Source organism: Sturnus vulgaris, chromosome 4 (assembly GCF_052056855.1).
Source record: "Sturnus vulgaris isolate bStuVul1 chromosome 4, bStuVul1.hap1, whole genome shotgun sequence".
NCBI classification, from domain to species: Eukaryota; Metazoa; Chordata; class Aves; order Passeriformes; family Sturnidae; genus Sturnus; species Sturnus vulgaris.
In genome coordinates this window covers 16904644-16927161 of record NC_142246.1, presented here as the reverse complement: position 1 = coordinate 16927161, position 22518 = coordinate 16904644, and the positions used below count along the sequence as shown (strand labels likewise).

Genomic DNA, 22518 nt, shown 5'->3' with positions numbered 1-22518 from the left:
GAGATAACTTTAGTGACAGTCTAATAATGACAACAAACAATTTGGTAACAATTTAGATTAAATGATATAGATTATTCCTAGTAAGTCTTCAAGCAGCACATCAAAGTTGTGTTGAATATTACATGTATTCTTTTAAAATATAACCTTGCCTTAGTTTGTAATGACTTTCTTCTAAAATATCTTCAGTGTGGCTATTATAAACCATGAATCACAGTTCAAATGAGATATAAAACCTCAACAGTCTCACAAATCAAATCTCAAATGTCTAAATATTGGCATTTAGCAATGAAGCCACTCCCATTACCTGCATCACACTGAAGTGAAGCCAGCAAAGAAAGATGCAATAATAGAAAAACAGGGAAAAAAAGAAAGCAGCTGGGTCTTTGTTCTAAAGGAACAGAAAGGTACTTATTTCTCACTGACACTGAAGGGTGAGCCTCTACTTCCCTGAGATTTTTCTTAAATGCCCCAACAAAGAAATAAATCTGTATCTTGACTGTTTGACATATGGAGATAATATTAAAATTGGAATAAATAATACTTTTATCTTCTTTTATAATGTTGCAAAATACTGTTTTTATCTTCTTTTTTTGCTACCACATATGGATTCTGATGAGTTATGCATTTACAGTAAATAAAATTGCTTCCAATCCTCACAGAACTTATTGCAACATATTATTATAAAAAAACAAATTGAGTTTCAAGGAAAAGAGGCTCTCACCTTTTCTTCTTACCTATTTAGTAACAAGTTCTACCAATACTAAAAGCCAATTTTTGACAAGTTCAAGGGCTGGCCTTCATTGTTGTTTGATATTTATTTCTGTGTAAGGATGAGGATACATGGTGCATAATATTCCTTTGAAGAATTGTCCTTGTTAATGTTTAATAGACAGAGAAATGAGAATCTTCAAGATTACTCTTTCTGAAATCACCAATACTCTCTAAAACTAGAATGTGCTAGTAGGAAATCTTGAATATCGAAGCTGCACTGTTTTAGGGAAGTGTAGTTTTGTTAGTACTCTGTGCCACCTTTCCTACACCTACAATTTCATTTTGAATTGTCCCATATATACCCTGTGCGAGGTCAGCCCCTGCTGGAGCCAAGTATCTGCAGACCTGCTTGCTTACCCCCACACCTAGTGGGACACGGGAGAAAATCATAAAAACTTGTGGGTCAAAAGAGATAAATCATTCAGCAGTTACTGTCTTGGCCAAAACAGACTTGGAGACTTTAGCTTAATTTATTGACAACTTTAATTACTGACTTGGGCATTGTGAGGTAAAGAAGAAAAACATCCAGTCAGAAAAGCACTTTCTCCCTGTTTCTAGGCTCAAATTTACTCCAGCCACTTCTTTCCCTTCTTTGTTCTTACTGCAGGTAGTGAGCACTCTCCTTTCAAGGGCTGCTCCTTCTTACTTGCTCCCTTTCTTCTGGGCTGGGCTTATCCATGGGCAGCAAGATCTTCCATGGTGTGTGTCCCTCAGCATGGGTCCTCCAAGGACCTCAGTTCCTTTGGGAGGACTCCACCATGGAGCATCTCGTTTCCTCTGACCTTGGCACTGCCTCTCTCATTCCCCCTTCCTTAGCATTTTGTGCCCTTCCTTAAATATATTTCCCTTGAGGTGCCACTGGGTTGGCTGATGAGCTCAGTTGTGCCATGTGGTGGATCTGCTGGGGAATTGTCTGGAACCAGCTGCCTGGCACGGGGCAGTCCCAGCCACAGAGGCTGGCACTGACAGCCAGGGCACACCCCACAACAGGGGGACAGAGCACTCCCACAGGTGTCACAGACTTCTCATTTTTGTCAAGTACTTTATTACAGACACTGAATGTTTGAGTATGGCCAAATTACTGTTCATGTTTGGTGATATACAATACTCATAATTGGTTTTTTTTGGGATATGTTATTTCACTGAATGACTCAAAACTAAATAAAATTCACTTCTGTGAACAAAAATACTCTTAAAATGCATCACAGAATGAAGAACAGTTTCTTTCTCATTTCTGAATAAAAAAATAGCAAAGTGAACTTTTATTACTTTTTAGAGAAGGAAGAATATTTTTCCTAGAAATAAGTGACAGACTGATTTAGCTGTTTGGTTTCTTTCTTCCTTGTGAAAAACATTGTGAGTGACATACAGTCACAAAGTATAACCTAATGATGAATTCTTCTGGGCATCAAGAATGCTCCCACCTGGAGAGCCATTCTCTGGCAGAGGAAGCACTGCCAAAATAAATGGCTTCTCTGGAGGCCTAAAAAGTGACACGGACTTATTGGATATTTTGTGGCTTATATTTGTTCTATTCAAATTTTAATTATATATTATTCAGTTCCTTAGTGCTAATACAATTTGGGTAGCTGAACTACTGTGTTAACCTTTGCAGATGTCCCAAGACCAGTGGGGGAGCAGAACAGACTTAAAGGACTGAAGATTTGGGTATTGCTGTACATTTTCTGGGTCTGAGCATTTTCTCATCCGCCCAAATAATTAAAAAAAAAACCCAAGTTTTCCCTATTAGGAACATGCTACCACTACAAATCCTGTTGGTTATTTTTTACTCAGCAATGATTTGATTTTCTCTTTTGGAAGAAAATGCCTCCTTGATCATTATTTTAGCATCATGATTTAACACTTAATTTTACATATTACATCTTTTAAACACATGTGGAAATCTTAACTTAATTTGGACACACTAAATCATAATTATGTTAAGTCTTTCCAATTAGCTTACATTTGAGGCAAATAAGGAATATGCTGATTCAGATTCTAATTTAAAAATTAGATCGAAACTACATCAACTACTTCAAGAAGAAGAAATTAAAATTTTATCACAAGGGACTGGGAAAAATCTTCAGCTATACATGTAGCACTAAATACATGCTCAAGGTATTATTAGTATTTAACTCCAAAAGAAAGATTTGAAATAAAATAGGAAGAAAGGAAGTCATTATATATTTTGAAAAGTAGAAACTAGAATGAAACTCTATATTTGTAGAAATACAATTATATGTTGAAATGCAATTATATAGAAGGGATGAAATCACAGTTGATGTCAATTTTTACTGGATGTTATATAGAGCAGATACATGGGCTTGACATGCTAATTGGAGGAAACTTAATCAGGTTTGGTAAACAATAAAGAATTTGCCCTTTAAAGCAAATTTGGAAAAATGCCACATTCTGACATGCACATTTTGTTTTACATAGAACATCAAAATGACACAAGTTTTTCTAAGAGAAATATTTAAAACTCAAGAGAACCAAAAGGAAAGAGTGTGCAGAGGAAATTACTTGGAGTCAGGCCCATCATGAAGAACAGAAGACAGAGCAAGTGGATGGAAACAAGGAGAGCAAGCATAAAAATAAAGCAGATGAGATTGAGAGAAACATGCAGATTTATGGAGACAGTTCAGTTTATTTGTGTCACTTTCTTTTTTCTTTGCCTCAGACACAATTCATCTTTGAGTTGACACACACCACCTTATCTGTAAAAACCTGGTAGGCACTTCTGGCACTTCTGTTTCATGTTGTGCTGTATACCTGTAATTCATTCTAAGACACAAGAAGAATGTACAGGTATTCTTGATTTATTACTACCATTCCTGCCTTAGTTCAATCTGTTATGACCAGCTGCTCCCATATATTTAGAACTTTTTTGTAACTCCCAGAGTTCTTATACGATGTTGGTGTAAAGGGAAGTGACAATTGTAAATCTGAATTGCCTCACTCTGTAAATTGTATATATGTAATGACAAGGGCTCGCTCTGAATTGTGATAAATTAAGAGCTTTCTCTGTAAGGTTTGCTTCAAAGTAAGTTCAAATCCTGATAATGAGATAAAATCCTGATCTCTGTTCTTACTACTTTGAAATTCTTTGATAAGAAGAGCCATATCCTGGCTACTTGAGGATTTACCTTATAGAAGGGAAATATTTTGAGGGTATATGACAAATACAGTACTCTGAATCCTATCTCTCTACAATCCTACCTAAACCTCCATCAGTGAATGTATTTTAATCAAAAAATAACATTTGGCAAAAGCTACTCAACATTGTGTTGTTCCTGGCAAGCATTATACTACACTGTGTTTCTGTCCATTCAAGACTTCAATCTTCCATCATTTTGGGGCTGAAGCAGACATAAATTTGTCCCGTGAAATAAAAGGAGATATAAGACCTTTCCTAAAGCATTAGTTGGCAATGTGGCATAGGAATTACTCCTTTTCCTTTCAGCTCATATGTATCTTAATAACACAAGATTCCAGGAATAATATTAAATAAGATTTCAAAAATAAGGTATGAGGTAGCTAAGCCTATAACCCTTATGCGCCTTGAAAAAAATTACTATAATTTTTTGGAGCTGAACACAATGAGAAGAACTGGGATTACTGAAACATGTCATTATTCATGCAGGGATAGATGAAATTGTAAAGAGTAAAAAATTAACTGTGTAAAATTGAACTGGGAGAACTATCATTACTGAAGCATTTTCTAATGGTACGCCATGTGTCATAGTAGGCTTTGATAAATTAGAGATGTTAACGAAGGTGCCTTAAATTGCCCTTTCCAATCCCTTCCGAAATATACCCGGGGGCTTAGGGAGTGCTCCCAGCCCGTGCTAGGCTGACGGAGGTGTTGGAGGGGCGCAGCTGCCATGGGAGCTCCCTGCGCTCAGTGAGCTCAGTGTCCCGGGCAGCCTGCGGCTAACAGGTGCTGCGGGCACCGCCTGTGCACGGCGGAGCGGAGCGGATCGGATCGGAGCGGATCGGGTCGGGGCCGGTGCTGCCGGACTCTGCCGGGGGCTGTCCCCGCGGCCGCCCCGCTCCGCTCCCGAGCGGCTCCGGGCGCCGCTGCCGGCTCACCCCGCGGTGGCAGCGGCCCCTGGGGAGCTCGGCGGGGCAGGCAAGGAGCCCGAGCCCTCCGTGTTCAGGCAGGGAAGGGGTCGCGGCCCCGGAGCCCCGCGCCGAGCCCGCCCCGCGCCGCGCGGGTGGCGGGGGAGGCGCCGCCGCTGCCGAGGCGGGGCCGCGCTCCCGTTCCCGCTCCCTCTCCGTCTCCGCTCCGCCGCTCCCAGCCCCGCTCCCGCTCCCATCCCGCCCCGCTCCCATCCCGCTGGCTGCGCCGCGGCCCCGCTCCGGCTCCCGCGGCCCCGGCCGCGCTTTCCCGCCGCGGCTCCGGGCGCCTCCCGCCTGCCGGCATGGACGTGAGGAGAGTGGAGAGCATCTCGGCGCAGCTGGAGGAGGCCAGCTCCACAGGCGGTAGGACGCGGGCAGCGCGGGGACGCGAGGCTGCTTCTCTGAGTTAATCTGGGGTCTCGTCCCCTCTCCTTTGGGCAGCGAGTCTGGCAAGTTGGCGTGGGGCGGGGAGGGGGGAGCTGCCTGCCCGCTTGCGAGGGGTGAACGCACCGTGCAGTCCTGGGCAAATGTGTGTGTGTGTGTGTCTATGGGGACAGCAAGCAAACGCTTAATGCCTGGGATCTCGGGCTAAGAAGCGTTCAGGGCTTCGCGAATCCTGCCCTAAGATGCCTGCTCTGACCTATCTGGTACTTTTGCCTTTGCTGAAATGACTCGGGGCTGAGAATGAACCTCCAGGGCACATCCTCTCTAGTTACCAACTCTTCAGGAGGTAATTTTGGTCAGGCTCCCTTGCACCTCCCTGCTTTGCTCTCCATTGTACCTCTCTGACGCCTGAGTGGCAACTATTTGATGGAGACCAGCTTCTTCTGGTAAGCCAAAGGTTATTTGGTGCCTTTCTTTTCTCTGTACCTCAAATTGCAGTTACACATTCACCTGAGAAAAGCTACAGCATAACTTGCGTTTTAGGGAGGGAAGAAGCAAGCCTTGCTATCCTCCACAGGGATTGTGACTCCTGAAGTGTTAAGAGTTTTTTCCCAGTTGTTTAAAAATGAAGTTTCTGGCGTGCAGTGTCTGTAAGAGGATGTTGCTGAGAAAGGTGTCCAGCTCAAACCAGCTGCATAAGCAAAGGATAGTTGGACAGTTAATGAAAAACTTTGCAAAACAGGCAGTCAAAAACAGGGAAAACTTATTTTCGTAGAAAAGGTGTTTCTTGCTGGGCAACTCAACTGTGATGCCAGTGTAGAATAGTAGCCTTCCAACAAGTTGTGTGAAAGACACAGTGCAATCCCACCATTTGCTTGATTTCTAATGCTTCAGAATGTATCTCCCTCTTGCTAGAAGGGGTTCACAGCAATGTGTTCCCTGCTGGATTGTACCTGGTTTTTCTCTTTCCTTAATGTCCCAGCTTTTTCAGTGTTTTAGAATGTGTAGTTTTTCATTGGGATACTAGATCATTTGCATTGGGATAGGGAACTTTTGTATTTGACTGTGCTATCGGCTTAATTGTAAGACCATCTTTGCAGTTCACTAAAGTTTTGGGAAAAAATGTGTAGTCATTACAATTATCCAACATGGGACATAGCTACTAAAGTGGTGTTATGGTACTTCTCACTACTTTTCAGATCCAACTCCCTCAAGTTATAATTTAGGCTTTTCTCTCTGCGTACCACTGTCAGCCTTGCAGCTCTAGTCTGTTAGAGCTGAAAGTCAAACTGTTTTTCCATAACACATACATCATCAGTGACAAACACCGAGCAGGCTCTTGGCTACCTGTGCAACCACCATGCAGAACTGGTAAGACTAAACAAAACTGAGGTCATGATTTAGACACAGTGGATTTGTACAGCTGTTGTTGAGGAATTATTTGGTTTATGGATCATTAATGTAGGTATTGAAGCATAAAGAGAGTTTAAAGCTTAATGTATGTAGGTATAGTTTGCAGTAGCAGGAAAGTGTCTATACAGAATTGGGAAATATTATGTGAGTCCACGCCACGCAAGTAATAGGAAATATCCAGATGATGTTTTTATGGAAATTGCCTTCAGTTGAGCTGTATATTAGATGTGTTTTCTCTTTTGGTTCTCTTGATATGCATGCGTAGTTGCTTTTAAAAATTAATGACAGCTTTAATTCACTTTAAGCTTGTGATGGTGAGAGGAAGTAAGATACACTTTTGCACTCTTTTAGAATACCAAGCAAAATCTGACTGAAACATGACTTACTGTGGGAAAAACATTTTGCAAAAATCCGATTTTTTGCCATAAAAAGAATATGAAAAGATAAAATGACAGAGCTAAAAGGAAATACCTCTCTTTTGGAGAATGACACACATTACTCAACTGATATCTCATGACTGATGTGATGTGATGTGAAGCTAACAAGTGTCTAGTTTTCACTCCTCTGGGCTTTCTTCTTATGTGAGAGAGTCTATTTATTTTCATATTCCCACAGTTTTTCCCCTTTTTCATCTGGACTTTCCTTTACACTTTTCTCTTCTCTAGTTGTCTCTCTCCAGGCTCTTAAACATTCAACTCATTTTCAATGCCACCAGCATTTCTGAATGTACCTGTCTGTTGCATTTTTAAGAAGGAAGGTGGATTTTTTTTCTCATTAATTCACTTCAAATAGAATCATAGCTTTAAACATTAGTAATTTTTAAATGGCAATGCCTTCAGTGGAGTTGTTACCGAAATTTGATGTTAGTGCATGACAGTCAGAAAATGAAACCAACAAAAATGCGACTTCCTCAATTTCATATTTTCAAGTGAAATAAAGCCCAACTAACGCACAGGCAGCTTGAATAATGAAAATTATTAATGAAAAAGGTAACATTTTGTGCCTTTTAACAGGTAGTGACTGCCTTAAACTGATCTTCTTATATTTAATGTTGCACCTTGCAGGGCATCTTCTGATTCAAGGGCATTCAAATTAGTGTCAATTGAAGCACTATTGAGAGTTGTTGAAGTACACGGATGTGTCCTCTGCAGAATACTGAGCCATTAGGATGAACTATTTCATCCCTCTGCCACATGAAATTGTCTTTATCAATGTCTTATCTATCAGAAAGCTGTATTTGTGCTAGTGATAGCCAAAAGTCATCTGCTGCTGGGTGAAGGCATGCAGCGTCTTGGCAAAATGAGAACAGCAGAGGGAGATTATCAGTAAAAGTTTGTGTGAGTAAGAGTAAGTTTAATCACAAAATGTCCTGTGGGTTCAATATCTAGGACAAACTTAAGCTGTTGGGAATACTAATATGAATAAGACATTATCACAGCAACTGGTTGCTTTGCTTTAGGGTGTGATGAATTCAGAATGGGCATTGTGCTGACCAGTGTGACCATGCTTATTCAATACAATAAATATTTATGAAAGCCATGGTGTCATTTATGACAAGTTTTGAAGGTTTTCAGTTATTAGACAAGAGAGTTGCAAATTATTCATGTTAGGAAAAAGGCTGTAATTTCTACGTTGTAGGCAGAAGGACCACAGTGGACCAAATAGCATTATTAAACAATGTTTATCCAACCTTAAGTTTACTTAGAGTTAAATATTCTCTGCCATACCATTGAGAGATCCTTGTGCACTAGGGCTCACTTTTGCTTTTAATGAATTACTTGCTTTTGTTGCTTGGGGCATTCTTAGAAGACAAAGGAAATAGTGCTAAAAGGACAAAAAAATTACATATTGAATAAGCTGAAACTAGGAATTTAGGAAAAGGATGCTAAGAGAAAGTAAGAAAGTGATAAAAATATACTAGGAAACAATTACAGGAAAAAAAAAGAAGAGGTGGGAGGAGGGAAAGAAGGAAACAACTTTTGTATCTCACACGCTGAGATACAAAATCTATTATGTGTTAGTGGTATGTATTGGACCAACTTCTTTATATCCCAGTTGGGATTCATCTGAAACAATGAAAAGCAGGCAGTGACTTTCCAAGTGATTTGCACCAATATTCATATCAGTATGAGAGTTTTGTTTTTTCTGGGAGCTCCCTCCAAAGAACATGGTGTCAGTCAAGAGTCAGCGTCACTATTTTTACTAATGATCTGTTGTCCCCAAACACTCTTCATCATTGGAAACTTTCAAGATTCAGGTAGACAGGGTGCTGGACCATCTTGTCTAGACTATGCTAGAAGTGCTGCTCCCAAATGCAATGCTTTTTCTTTGAAATCTGCAAATACACATGGGAAGGAATAAATTAAATGGACTCATGATCTAATAAAGGATGTATATGTATAATGGGCATACAAGGAAATACAAATATTCTACTCCACCAGCGTGGGGAAAATAACTGACACTTGAAAGAAGTGACTGGGCCATAAGCCTTTGTATAAAATTTGAGTTCTGCCTCCATCTCTGGTTCTGCTGTTCAATGAGTGTAAAGAAGTAAGTATATGCAAAATTCTCTTACAGAGAGTCATATTTGACATGAATGCTGAAAATACCTTGCCTTTCCATCAATACAAATTTTCACAAAATACAGCTTTCTTGTTCATTATTCTGACTGTCAAGATTACTGCCTATGCTTGGAGAGTTGATGTATGAATAACTGAACATCTGGACAAGCTTCAGGTATACTTGGCTTAGAAAAACTATGCTTTCCAGGTGTTTTTAGACATTTAAATATAGAGGCAGATATGGTATCTAGCAGTAAGTGTAGCCATCAAAGAAGTAGCTGGTGTGTGTCATGGAAAGCTTTTACAGTGTATCAGATAAGCACTTAGGTCTTCTGCTTTGGGTTGGAACTGAATATTTGATCTGTGCTGCATTCAACTGTAATCTATCCCATCTCGGCCTTTCAGTTTGCCATTGTGATTTATTCAGAATCTTTGGCACTTGAAAAAGAAAGTATCTAAAAATACAACGCCTGATTGCTTCACTATTTCATAGATATGTGCATTCCTGCCAGGCTGTCCTACTATCGTCTCCCCATTCCCCTCCCCAATTCTGCTTGTCCTCTCTTTCTTTCAGGTACCATAATAGACTGTATTTGAATTCTTCCTTGCCAAACAAATGCTGGCCATTTATTGTCTCCGATGAGCAGAGGCCATTACATCTTTTTGAGATGAGAAAGAAAACATTAGCAAACATATGTGGTCTTGGAAGTCAAGGATGCAAATCCATGTTTCAACAGTTGTAGTTGACACAGTCTGAACCAAGTAGGACTCCCTTCTTTATTAGCACACACTTCAATTAATAGGCTTGGGCCTATTGTGGGACGTAAGAAGTGGAGATACAGAACCTTCATTATTTGGAGCACAGTGTGGCAGTGCAGGTAGAGGTGGTTAATGGGATGGTTAGTCTCTATATATAATGTTTGGCCTGAACTGTAATGCGTGGCTGCATCAAAATTAAATAGAAAACAGCTTGACGTAGGCATTAGTTTTTTTTAGAGTAGTTGTCCTTTCAGAATCACAGTTTTTCTGGCAAGGGCTTTGCTTTCTATTGTTTTTATGGCTAAGTATTATTTAGCCCAGATTTCCCACTGAGTACACCAGGAACAATGCGGAGGAGAAGCAAAAGTGTGTGGAATGTGTATGTTTTAGAGCCTATAGAACTGTGGAAAGCATAGAATCCAATTATTCTCTGATGTTCTTAATTATTAGTTTGTAACTGTATTACAAGAGTCTTAGGATCATATAGATCATGGTTTGATTTTTATTTCCTCATCATTTTCTATTCTCACACTCTACAGGAGAGATCATTTCTGTGTTATCAACTTCATGCATGCAGCAGCAGAGGAGGTTGGGCTCTAGATTTACTTCCATGAGTTTGGGAGATCTGTAGGCAGTAATAAACTGGCAGCACTTTAAAATATGTAGTTGGGTTGAAAATATATTGAATCTATTCGCCTCTAAGAATAAACTCAAATACAGAATAAAAGCTGTATATCTGAGCTCATACTGTGTTTTATTTCTGGCAGCCCAGCAGAGACTTAATATGGTATTAAAAGGAGCTCTCTGTCAGAGGTCTGAAAATAAATATAGTGTTTCACTTTTATATTATTTTTCACCTATAAAGCGAATTTCTTTAGAGATACACTTTATAGTTGTGATCCCCTGTTGTATGTTTATAATTTATACTGCAATAACACAAACAGTGATATGAAAGTCACATATGCTTATGCGTCCACTGGAGAAAGAAACTACAGGTGGAAAGCATGATAATAGAGAATTTAAAAATATGGATGCTTTGCCCTATTCAGAAAAATGATGCATTTAAATGTTTGGATTTTATTGTAGCAGATAATATCTTTGTTTGTCTTCCAGGTATTTTTCATCAGATAATGCGTAAGAGCCAAGCACAGTTAAATACCTAGCACTACACTGCACATTATAACCATTATGCCACAAAGTTGCTAAGTGGTGACAGCATAAAAATAATTATTCCACCTCTGAATGTCCTAAGACATAGACTTCAAGGTGGTTGATCTATATCATGCAGTAAGAAAGGGTTTTCTATTTTATTGACAGGTAAAACCCCCCCAGTTTTACTGATTAAGTTTTCTTCTCATAATTTTCAGTTACCTCTCTGTATCTCCAGAGAGATATATTGTGAATATTGGTGTCGTTATTAGGCTTTAGTAGAGAAAAATCTTATTCTTTTTCTTTGAATCAAACTTTTGTTAATAAACCCGAAGGAACATTTCAGATTTATTAGAAAGATAAACAGTAGCCCTAAAGTGTGATGATGGGTCTGATTCTTCACAGTGGGAACAACCAGAACAGCATGTCATCACAGTAAGTCGTTTGATTTTTGTGACTATTCCTAAACCCCTTGATACCAGTGGGAATAATTGCAATAGATAAGGATTTTTAAAACTAAATGTAGCTATTTGACTTAGAAATTTCAGTGATATTACAGTGCATGTTATAATAAAAACACATTGAAAAACAGCTTTGTGCCAAAAGATAAACATTTATATGAAGAAAAGATCTATCCAAAATGCTTGCAGTAAATTTAAAAAGAGAAAAAAAAGTTTGATTTTTAAAAAATAATTTAGCATGGGTACATGTTGCAACTTGATGATCTTTCGAAAGTCACACTATATAACATCTGCAAGATACAACCACTATTGCACCTGAACATTGAGATTTGGGACTTTATAATATGTAGAGATGTTTATGTACATGCTAAGCACCATAAATTAATAATCTATAATCACATTTTCAAAATACCTGGACCAGTACTAGTATAATACTTTTCTTTTTTCATGAATGTTGCAGCTCATTGTTTCAAAGAACACTCAAGAAAGATTGACCCTTTTTGAGACTGTTTGTTTGCTTTAGAGTGTGCAGAAGCATGTTGCACCAGGCACTCGTTTGCATTTTGCAGGTGGTCCCTGCCTGTGCAGGCACTGAGAGGGGTCAGGGAAAGCCCTGCACACACACAGACACACACACAGAGTTGGCACCATGGCTGGCAGGAGCATCCCTGTCTGTGTGCATGCGCTTTCCCAGTGCAGGGGGCTGGCAAGAGAATGAAAAGTACACTGTGGGATCACAGTCCCTACCTGAGAAGTTAAAAGAAAGGAGAGGACAAAGACCAAGAAATGCCTTTTATGTGTGTGGCTTTAGTGGTATCTGAGCAAGTGGACTCTGAGATCAACTGTTCTGTTACCTTTAGACACAGATAATTGAATCTTGTTTATCTTTAAAAAGTAAGAGAAAAATCCTAAAGAATAGTCCATTGAAGCAACATAACAGGTGTATATCAAGGATTGCAACCATAGATTCATGGTTTGCTTCATTGTGTCCTGGTAGCAGAATGATAGGTGTTTCCTCAGATCAGCATAGGTCTCGAGTTTTGACAGTGTAGCTCGTTTTAACCAGGGGGTACCCCGATGTCCTTAATTATTCTGACTGTTGACATATTCCAATGCTCAGTGAGTGAATTGTGTACTGCATATCTCCTGATTCATTCTTTCTATTATGTGTATTATTTTCCATGTTGATTTATGGACATTTGAGGTTATTGTGTTTTATGATGTGACATTATAAAAAGTATCACCTGTTGTAATGCTATCAGAAAAGAAAGATAAATCTAGACTGTTTGTTCAGGGTATTGTGTCGTGGCAGCATCCATCTGCTGGTAAATTAGTTTTTATTTTTAAAAAGGCACTGTAATTGACATACACACACGTAGGTGCTACCCTGATTTCTGCACAGCCAGTCTACTAAATCCAAGACGTCTAAGAAAAAAAAATAAACAAAGTAGGTATGCAACTTGTGAGGATGTGCAGTATGATTAAAATACAGAGAATTTCATGCTACTGTTTCAATAACTAGGTCTACTTTATATACTGCATCGTTCTTTGATCTTTGTGGTGGTAATGAAGTGGGGTTCCCCAGTTTCTTTTTTTTTTTTTTTAAATATGCCACATGTTGCATTATTTCCCCAGCCATCCTTCCAAAACTCGGTACATGAGGGAATTACCTCTGTGTCTAGGATCTATCTACTCACTATGTTGTTTACTTCAAAGCTGTTGCTTCCACCCTTCTCTGCCTGTAGATGGGAAAGAGGAGGTCAAAGAGCAGGAGGGGGCTGGTAGACAGGTGACAGGTGTTGCCCTTGCTGCTTTCTTTTACGTGATGATGATGGGAAACATCTTTGCAGGAGATTGGCACCTCCAACTCTTTCAAGCAATGGCTCTTGCTTCTGCCTATTTGTCACTTGGAAGCACGTGTGAATGAATCCCACAGTTAAATGAGCACTTTCTAACGTTTTTTGCATAATCTTTTCCTCCGAGGGATGTTATTTTTAGTTTACATGCTTCTTTCTTGATTGATTGATTGCCAGTCAGAGGAGAGGACAGTAGGTGATACATCCAGCAGAACTGGTGGTCTCTAATGCACATTTTATAAAGCAGAATTCTGATAGACTGGAGGAAAAATAGCAAGTGGAGGTTAAAGAGGAAATAGACATGGCTGAGAGTATAGTGACATAGTTCTTTACATGGCACACCAGCTGTCAAGTTTCTCTCAGTACCTTAAATCTACTAAAAATAAGAACTAGCAGGACCTAAAATTAGACAGACTTATATACCTTGCTTAATTGCTTAACTTGCAGGGTTGAACAGTATTTAGACATTATTTTGACTCATGAAAACACTTGTGTCAGCTACACCTTTTGTTTGCATTCAGCTAATTTTCTGATACTAAAATAGAATAAACCAGTTCTGTGTTTCAATACAGACTTATAAAGATCTCTTCCTGTATTCAAAGTCTTTGAGCCACCCCAGACTTCTTGAGAATCAGTAACTTTTTTTGTTCCTGAGAGATGGGAGGTGTTCAGCTAAAATCCCATATTATACTAAAAAACCCAAACATCTACTCATAATTTAGTTGTATGTTTTACTTTGCCACAGTTTAAAAATAACTGCCTATACTGAGAAATGCAAAAGTAAGAATATTTTGACCTGTTTAGATAGTAAAACTATCTAAAAGATGTCAGTAAATTTCTAATGTCTTATTAAGCAGTGTTTTATCAGCAGTCGCTTTAATCAACAGCACTTAAATTACTGATAGGCTGACAATCTGTTAGGACTTTTTCAATTAAAGAATTCAGAAGAAAGTAGGCACATTTTTTTGGTTTATTTTTCTTTTCCTTTCAAGAACACAAAGCATTAATAGTGTGATTTCATGTAAGCCTTTTCACAAAGAGTACGTACAGAAATGCTGTCAGTTAAGTGACTAATTCCTCCATGAAAATGAACAAGAGAAAGTTGATGTGGCATTATCAAACCACTATTTATTTGGTAGGTGGCAGCTCACAATGCTGACTGTTGAGATGGTATACTTTCCATTCTGCAGGTGTAGTGTTGGAATAAATGAGTATGCAATAGTGAACACAGAGTTAATTTGGTAATTTCTTGTTGCAGTAACACACAATGCTTTGTGTTCCAAGAAGGGTATATATTGATTAAATGCACATTGCACTTAAACAATGAGTATAGATCTTCTGGATCCATCAGTGCCTGTTTCACCATGACTGAAAGCCTGACCTTGCAGCAGTTGCAGTCCAGTGCAGTGTTTGTAACTGAGGATCATCCTGTTATACTTAAGAAAGGCACTTACTCATAAGTGTTTGAAGAGTTGACTTTAGTCCTTCAAATTCTGAAGCCTCTTACAGAAAAGAAACAAAGCTTTTGTCTCTTCCTGTGTATTCCATGATTTCATAAGCCAAAACTGTGGCTGTAGAGGTTACCAAATAGATAGACAATACCCCTTGTAATGCTAATATAATCTTACCATGCTAATATAATGCAAAAGAATATAAGAATATGAGAAGCAAATAGATATCAAAAGAGAGCCTGTTTACCTATTCAAAATAATGGAGAGTATTTCTAATACAAATCACCAAATCTGCAACTTTTAAGAGTCAGTTAATAATTTGCTTTCTGGGAAATAAAACTTCCTCAAGGAATGCTGAGATTTTTGTGTAATATCTTCATTTGAGAAACATTTATTATAGGAAATACATCCTACCACTGACAGAGTTGTGACTTTTCTGGCTGAGGACAAAATAAATAGACATATATTCAGTCAAGTTTATGTGTTTATATTTGTCTCTGAAAGCTAGGCAGACAGTTAGTCACTGACCACATACCCTGTGTGCAATCCATGCAGCCTGCTCCAGGCAAAAGCCTGATACAAAATCCAGCTCAAAAATTCTGTTACATTGGATTTCATTTGTACTTTTGAGATAAAAGCAATAAGAACCCCTGGAATCATAATCAACCCCTTGAAAATATTTTGGAAGAGAAGTTGAGAAATCTTCCTATTTCTCCTGATTCCCTAAGGCAGGATCAAATATTCATATTCTTGTTCAGATGGCTTTTTGCTCAATGTACTTAAAATTCACGACTACTGGGTGCTTTAGGACATTGCTGGTTAAGCTGTTCCAGAATTTATCCTTCCTGATACAAACTCTTTCCTAGTCCTAAAGTAAATCTTATTACATTTAAAGCCAAATGGCTGAAATACATAGCCAAGGTTTTATAGTACTGAATAGGACAAAAACTTTCTTTGGTATGTCTTAGATTTTTGTCTTGTTTATAGTTTTAAGTCTGAACTGCTGTCCCTTGCACAGCACCTGTCCTCAGCCTGCGGTTTAACATGATCAGCAGTGGCAGACTTCCCAGACAACTTCCCAGTTGTCACCTAAAGAGTTTTTCTCCATTCCGTTTTAACAAGATAGATAATTTCTCTGGAAGTTTATTTGATTTGTTCTAAATTATCCCTTATAAATGATAATTAGTTTTTGAGTGTTGCTTTTTATCTTCTAACTTTCAAACTTGTTGGAAGCTTACTGACTACAGTGCTTGAAACTGGAAAATTAAAAGTAGGGTAAAGATTTCAACTTATCTGCCTATCACAAAGGAGAGATCTCAGTTTGCCCTTGTTGATAGTAATTCTTCTCATCCTACAAGAGCTCTGTTTGTTCCTGCTTCCATGGAGATGAGATCAGGTGCTCCCAGTTTGTGTTGGGAGTAAGTTATGGTCTTGCAGTACATAACTTTTTGTATGAATCAGTTCTCAAGAATTTGGGATGAGGTAGGAATCATTGTCTTGCAAGAAATAACAACCATCAACTTTCCCTTATCTCTATGGGAAGCTTGATGAAAGGCTGCATGGATTCTCAAGGGCCTCCAGAACTTGTCTCTTTTATGATCTGAACAGAAATTCCAAATAAATAAAGAAGCACAGCTTTAACTTGCACTGCTTTCTATTTATTGCATTTGGATCTTCAGAAAGAAAACTTAGTCAGTGACCCTTTTATGAACTCTATCTTTTCTAAGAATATTTTATCTCTTGAGCATTTGATATGTAGCATGAACTTAGTTCTCTCTTCCATAAATAAAATTTGAAGACAGTTACTTTAAACAATTTTTTTAACATGAAAAGTCAATGTCACAAGCAATAGCAAAGCTTTTGAAGTTTCAAGCACTTCTTATTCAGATTATTTTTATCAGTGCTGTACCATCTCACACTTGATAAGATGTGCCTCCACTTTTATGAGTGTCTTTACTAAATGCTATTATAATGATAAAATAGGGTGTGCTCATTCCTCTCTCATTTTTCAAGGCTGATGTATCTAGGAGGCTTTAATCAAGAAGATGTCATATATTTTAACTTTTATACCAGCTTAAGCTTTTCTAGTTATGATTTTTGGTGTACATACTCCAAAAGCATTTAACTTTTGTCCACTGCCTGATTAAAACCACCATTAGAATGGCACTTGCATACAAATGACCATAGAGAATTTATTATCTGTCTTTCCCAAATTCATTTTTATAGTCTGATAGTTTAGGGATATAGTTCTTTAAGCTTGTAGCTCCAGGAGAGTTCTGTGTTAGCTGATGTGTGTATGTTAATAAATTAAACTGTGTGTTTGACTTCAGTTGTGAGATGTGATAAAGCTGTTTTAATGAGCCCAGGCAGAGGCTTTTATCAGGCAGTCCTCTGGAGGCAGGGAGCTGATGCTTTGGCTTTATACCAATCAAAATTCCTTGCTTTGGCTTTGCAGGGAAAATGATACACTTGATTTTTATATGAATATATAACATCATCTTCTGTATACTTTGGGAACTTCACAGTGTTTTGATTGACAGTTACTTTGTTAACATCCATCACAACTAATCTATTTTATACATTTTGTGTCTTTGTCTTCACATCATTTATTCTCCCTCTGAATTTTATGTTAAATGTTCTGCAAGTATATCATCCTAGCACTGCCTCTTTCCTTCAGAACAGTTTTGTTAGACAGTTGACCTTAGCTGGAAATAAAGTGTGCAGTGAGTTCTCTTTGTTGTGTCTGTTTCTGTGTAACTTTTTATTAGTCTATCATTAGTCTTTTATGAAACTATTAAGCCAGTAATAACGTACCTTTGATAATACTGTGATGGAGAGAACTACGTTATTCTTGGATGACAGGATCACAGTGCTTTTTGGTCAGAATCGTCACCACCTTAAATTACTGGACACTTTCTGAAGTCTTGAAGAGTAATTTGTAAGTGATAGAGAAACAAAATTGAGATGTCTTGTGGGAAAAATTGCTACTTTGTCAGTCTAGGCATTTGGGCCATGCCGATATATGGGAAACAGTAGCTCAGAATACCAGGAGGAAACTGGGTGACAGAGAAATAATGAGTAATAATTTTTATAGAGTTTTGTGAGTGACTGAGACATGGAGTCAGAATGGCAGGGAATGGGAATTGTTTATTCAAAGAAACGAGCTGGTTTTATACACTTTTTAAAAGGCACAATATTCCCCTAGATGGTAATTCTCACTACATGACCTATGCCATGATGCCATGTCAGCAATACACATTCTGAATGCCCTTCTATGGGGTGATCATGTTCTGGTAACCCATCTGTCAGCTTCCAGCAGACTCCTCTCTGTAGGGCTCTGCCACATGGCACCTCCTCCCACCAGGGTCTGGTGGAGACACGCCTTTCTGTGTCCCTCTGTGTCACTGTGTGCCTTTCTGTGCCACCGTGTGCCCCTCTGTGCCACCATGTGCCCCTCTGTGCCACCATGTGCCCCTCTGTGCCGCCGTGTGATTCTGCAGGCACGTCTCACCACCTGCAGCCCAACTCCATCCCATCTCTTCCCACAGAATTCCACTTCAGACTAATTCTAGTCTTCTTCAGTTGACTCAATACCTGCTAATATTTGTAGTGCATTAAGTGAGCTTCTAGAACACATCTTCCTATGTAGTTTCACCTAAGATAATCTGTGTGTTCCAAGTGTGTTCCATGTTGTGAGCCATTAGGTGCCTTGTGAAAGCACATTCCTGATTTGTATGGAAAATCTAATAGGTCCACATGTCAGACAGCACGCTGGGAGCTTTCCCTTTCTCTGGGGCTGAGAAGTTGTGTCAGCTTGTTAGAACGTTTTTGTCTCTGTGGCTGAATTCAAGTATGATCCTTTCTATCTCATGGAATATGTAGGGAATCATGCTAATATTTTAAGGATTTTTTTTTTCAAGATTAGGCCTACTTATTTTAGAATTTACTATATTAATACCCTCAAAATTGTGTCTTTTTAGGACCAAATTTTCTGGGAGAGATTTTCTTAATACCTAATCACCATCATCATGCATCAGCATCATTATGCAGAAGCTGCTTCTCATTTTCTGATAGAGAATGATTTCTGATAGCATTTCTGCTATCACTTGCCTGATTGACAATTTGCAATTAATTCCTATTGTGTGTATTCAGGCTGCTCATTTAGTTGTGACTGGAAAAGCACATGTGCAGAACATATTACAGAACTGCCATCAGTGAGATGTCTTCTTCAATAGGAAAATGTATAACTGTGTCAAAAGTAACCATCATAGAGTTTAAAAGCAGAATGCATGTGTGCTGGACTTGGTAAATACACTGTCTTACATTCGCTAATTGCAGACAGTTCTGCAACTGGATGCAACACACCCTGGTAACTTCTTGTAATTTCTGTGTTTAAGGATGCTGTTGCTTGTCCAGAGAGAATATAAAAGATCAGTAAAAACTGAGAAAGAAAATTAAGTCAATAGCACTGCAAAGAGCATAACCCTGCATGAAGGTTAGCTATTTTTATAAATTTCATTAGTTTGTTATGGCACTAGATTTGGAACTTTTAGAATAGTGGGCCAAAGTACAGCTTGTTGAATGTTTCAAGACTGTTTTCAAGTACTTTTAGAGTTTGAACATATGCATTGCTTAGGGTTTTCCTTGTACACCCTGGCTTTGAAATCTAATCTTAGCACTGTTTGCTATAGAAACAGCTACAAAGCCTAATTAACTTAATTTTATATTTGTCAAATTTTCATGCTGAATAACTACACTTCACAATTTCTTTCTATGTTAAGGAATCAAATTTATATTCAGAGTGATTGTGCTTCTTTTAAATGTTACTAAATTGCTTCTAAATCAAATTATTTAAAAAATGATGCAACTACCAGTTTTATTCTTAGCTCATGTGAGTACCTTCTCAGCCTACTGCAAAAAATGCTTTGAAATCTCAAATACATGCAGACTTATCTCCCATATTCAGTTAACTTATGAAAAATCACACAGCTTTATTTTTCAGAGAATTTTATAATGGAAAGGCTTTCCATAATGGAAGCTAAAAATAGAAATTATTAATGGTAATTTCTTGAAGTTTGAAAGTGGCTGAAAGTTTCTATTCAGCACTGGTGAGGTGAGGGAGGGAGTCCTGTGTCCAGTTCTGCTTACCAATACAAAGGACACATCGACATAGTGGAGACAATCCACCAAAGGTCCATAAAGGTGTTTAATGCACTGGAGCATCTGTCCTTCGAGGAAAGGCCTGGAACTGTTTGGCCTGGAGAAAAGAAGGGGAAAATATCGTCAATGTAAATCCCTGAAGGGAGGGAGCAAAGAGGGTGAAGTGCTTTTCAGCGGTGCCCAGTGACAAGAGCAGAGCCAGTGGGCACAAACTGAAACATTGGGGCTTCGTTCTGAGCATGATGAGTGGGGGAGTGACCCACTGAGCACTGGGCACAAATTACCCATGGAGGTTGTGCAGTCTCCCTCCTTGGGGATATTCCAAAGCTATCTTCAGATGGTCCTGGGCAAACCTGCTTTAGGTAGCCCTGCTTGAATAGGGAAGGTGAGACAAGATGTCCTCTGAATGTACCTCCCACCTAAACTATGATATAATGCTGGGACTGAAATGGACAAATTTTTCTTAAAGTGTACATTAACAGTAAATAAATTTCTGGGATGCTTGTGGGATTTTCTTTGTATTTTTCATCTTTGCTTACATTTCTATCTACAGTTTTGTATATAAAAGTTATTTCAGGGATGGTTCTCACTGAAGAGAAAACTGCTTGAATATTTTTAAGTAAATGGCAGGGAAGACTGTAGTTGCTGATGAAATTGAAAGACTGGTTCTGCAAGATGCACTTGACCTAGTAGTAGTTCATGGGATGGAAATAATGTTCAGAGTTAAGTAATTCACTTCTCAGAGCACTGCATAGATACACCAAATCCCCCAGTTTTCTTTAACATGTACTCCAATATGTAAGCACTCAATCATTACATATTATTGCCATGATCTGTCTGAAATAAACTTTCGAGAATGGACTGTTGTGTCAATATAATTTTCTGTTAAGACTCCTGCTAGTTTTTTATGCTTTAAAATAAGATCTGTTCCTTCTGCCATTTCTCTAGACTATTTCTCTAGACCTATCTGTTCAACCTTGTTGGTCATCTGTTTTTGTGAAGAGCCTTCAGAGAACATTAATAGATTGAAATTTGAGCCATTAGTGTGAAATTGTTGGATCTGTATACATATGTATGTAGAGCGTGAAAAGAATAAAAAATAATTGAATTTTCTGTTTCATTGTGTTGGTGTGTATGGTACTTGATAGTGTTTAACACCTATAGCGTCCATAAAAGAAGTGAGCAGAAAAATTAAAATACGGTGTGGGGTAAAATAAAGATACTGAGTTTTGCAGAATGTTTCTGAACCTGAGTCTCAGATGTGTACTAAAGTGTCATTTTTTTTCTCAAGGAAAATGTAAACTAGGTTAGGGGTTCTGGAGTTCTTTCAGTTTTTTACTTTAAGTGATTTTGAAAGTTTCTTATGTGTTATAGCCCACAGCAGCAGCATCTAGAAATTACATAATGACTCACTTAAGAAATGCAGTCAGAACAGATGTTGTAAAACTGTGCATTAACTCACACAGAGAAGATGTCTCCAGTCAAGTCAAAGAATTTTGCAGTTACTTGTTGAACACAGGGAACTGCTCAGCTGAGCTCAGGTCAGTATTAGCCTACTTTATAAGGATAAATGTTTAGTGATTGTATCATAGTATAAACCAGAACATTTTACTCTTCATTATTATTTGAAAATACAGGACATTTTCACCTAATCTGAATTTTTGTCCTTGATGCCAGGTGGGATACTGGTATCACAATTATGGTTTTATTTCTCTTTTTTATTTTTGTTTTTTTTTAATGCTGATGGGAAAGTGGTTTGGTTCTTAAACTTTATTACCAAACGCTATTGTGTTAATGAAAAGCACGTTAAATTGTTTGAGGCAAAAGCATGAGCTGAAATGTTTGTGCTTTCCAAAAATCTTGTTAAAGAAGAATGGTATTACATAGTACTTGTTCATTCTCAAACCCAGTATCAATTTACCCTGATTTACTAGGGTTTGTTTCATTTTGCTAAATTAAGCAAAAAAAGCCCCAAACACAGACAAAACCCTAATCCTTTAAAATTTTACAAATAAAAAAAAGTTTTAATTTAAAAGTTTGATTATCAGATTATGTTTTGTGTTGAAGACACACATAGGAAAATTACCCATTAGATTTTACAAACTCATGGGATTTTAAAAGGAGTTTAATACTCTGAGATAGTTCTGATGGGCACATTAGCTCTCTAACAGTTCTGAAGGCAAGACAGACTTTAATGAATGCCTTTATTCTACATGTCTTGTACAAAAGACTCAAGTGGGGCATTTGGTCAAGATATCTTTCTGTACTGAAAATACAATCTATTACACCTTGCCAATATTATACCAGTTATTTTAGCGGGGAGAAGACATATATTCAGTCAGTTCAATCAATAATTTACTTATTATACTCCCCTACATTTTTGAAAGTGAAAATTAAAAAAACCAAATCCTTAATTTTCAAAAATGAAAAT

The 22518-nt window shown here is 38.2% G+C and overlaps 1 protein-coding gene across 3 annotated transcripts in view; it reads left to right on the top strand.

The window, feature by feature from the left end:
- The first annotated feature begins 5020 nt into the window (after positions 1–5020).
- KCNIP4 (potassium voltage-gated channel interacting protein 4) overlaps positions 5021–22518 on the top strand; it is a 393854-nt gene continuing 376356 nt past the window's right edge. Inside the window, exon 1 of one of the 3 annotated variants that reach the window (XM_088163219.1) lies at positions 5021–5256. In XM_088163219.1, the coding sequence (XP_088019345.1) occupies positions 5196–5256 (61 nt within the window). In that variant the 5' untranslated portion in view covers positions 5021–5195. Of the gene's footprint in view, positions 5257–5368; positions 5724–22518 lie in introns of those variants that run through there. The other 2 variants (XM_088163216.1, XM_088163220.1) reach the window with 2 other exon arrangements.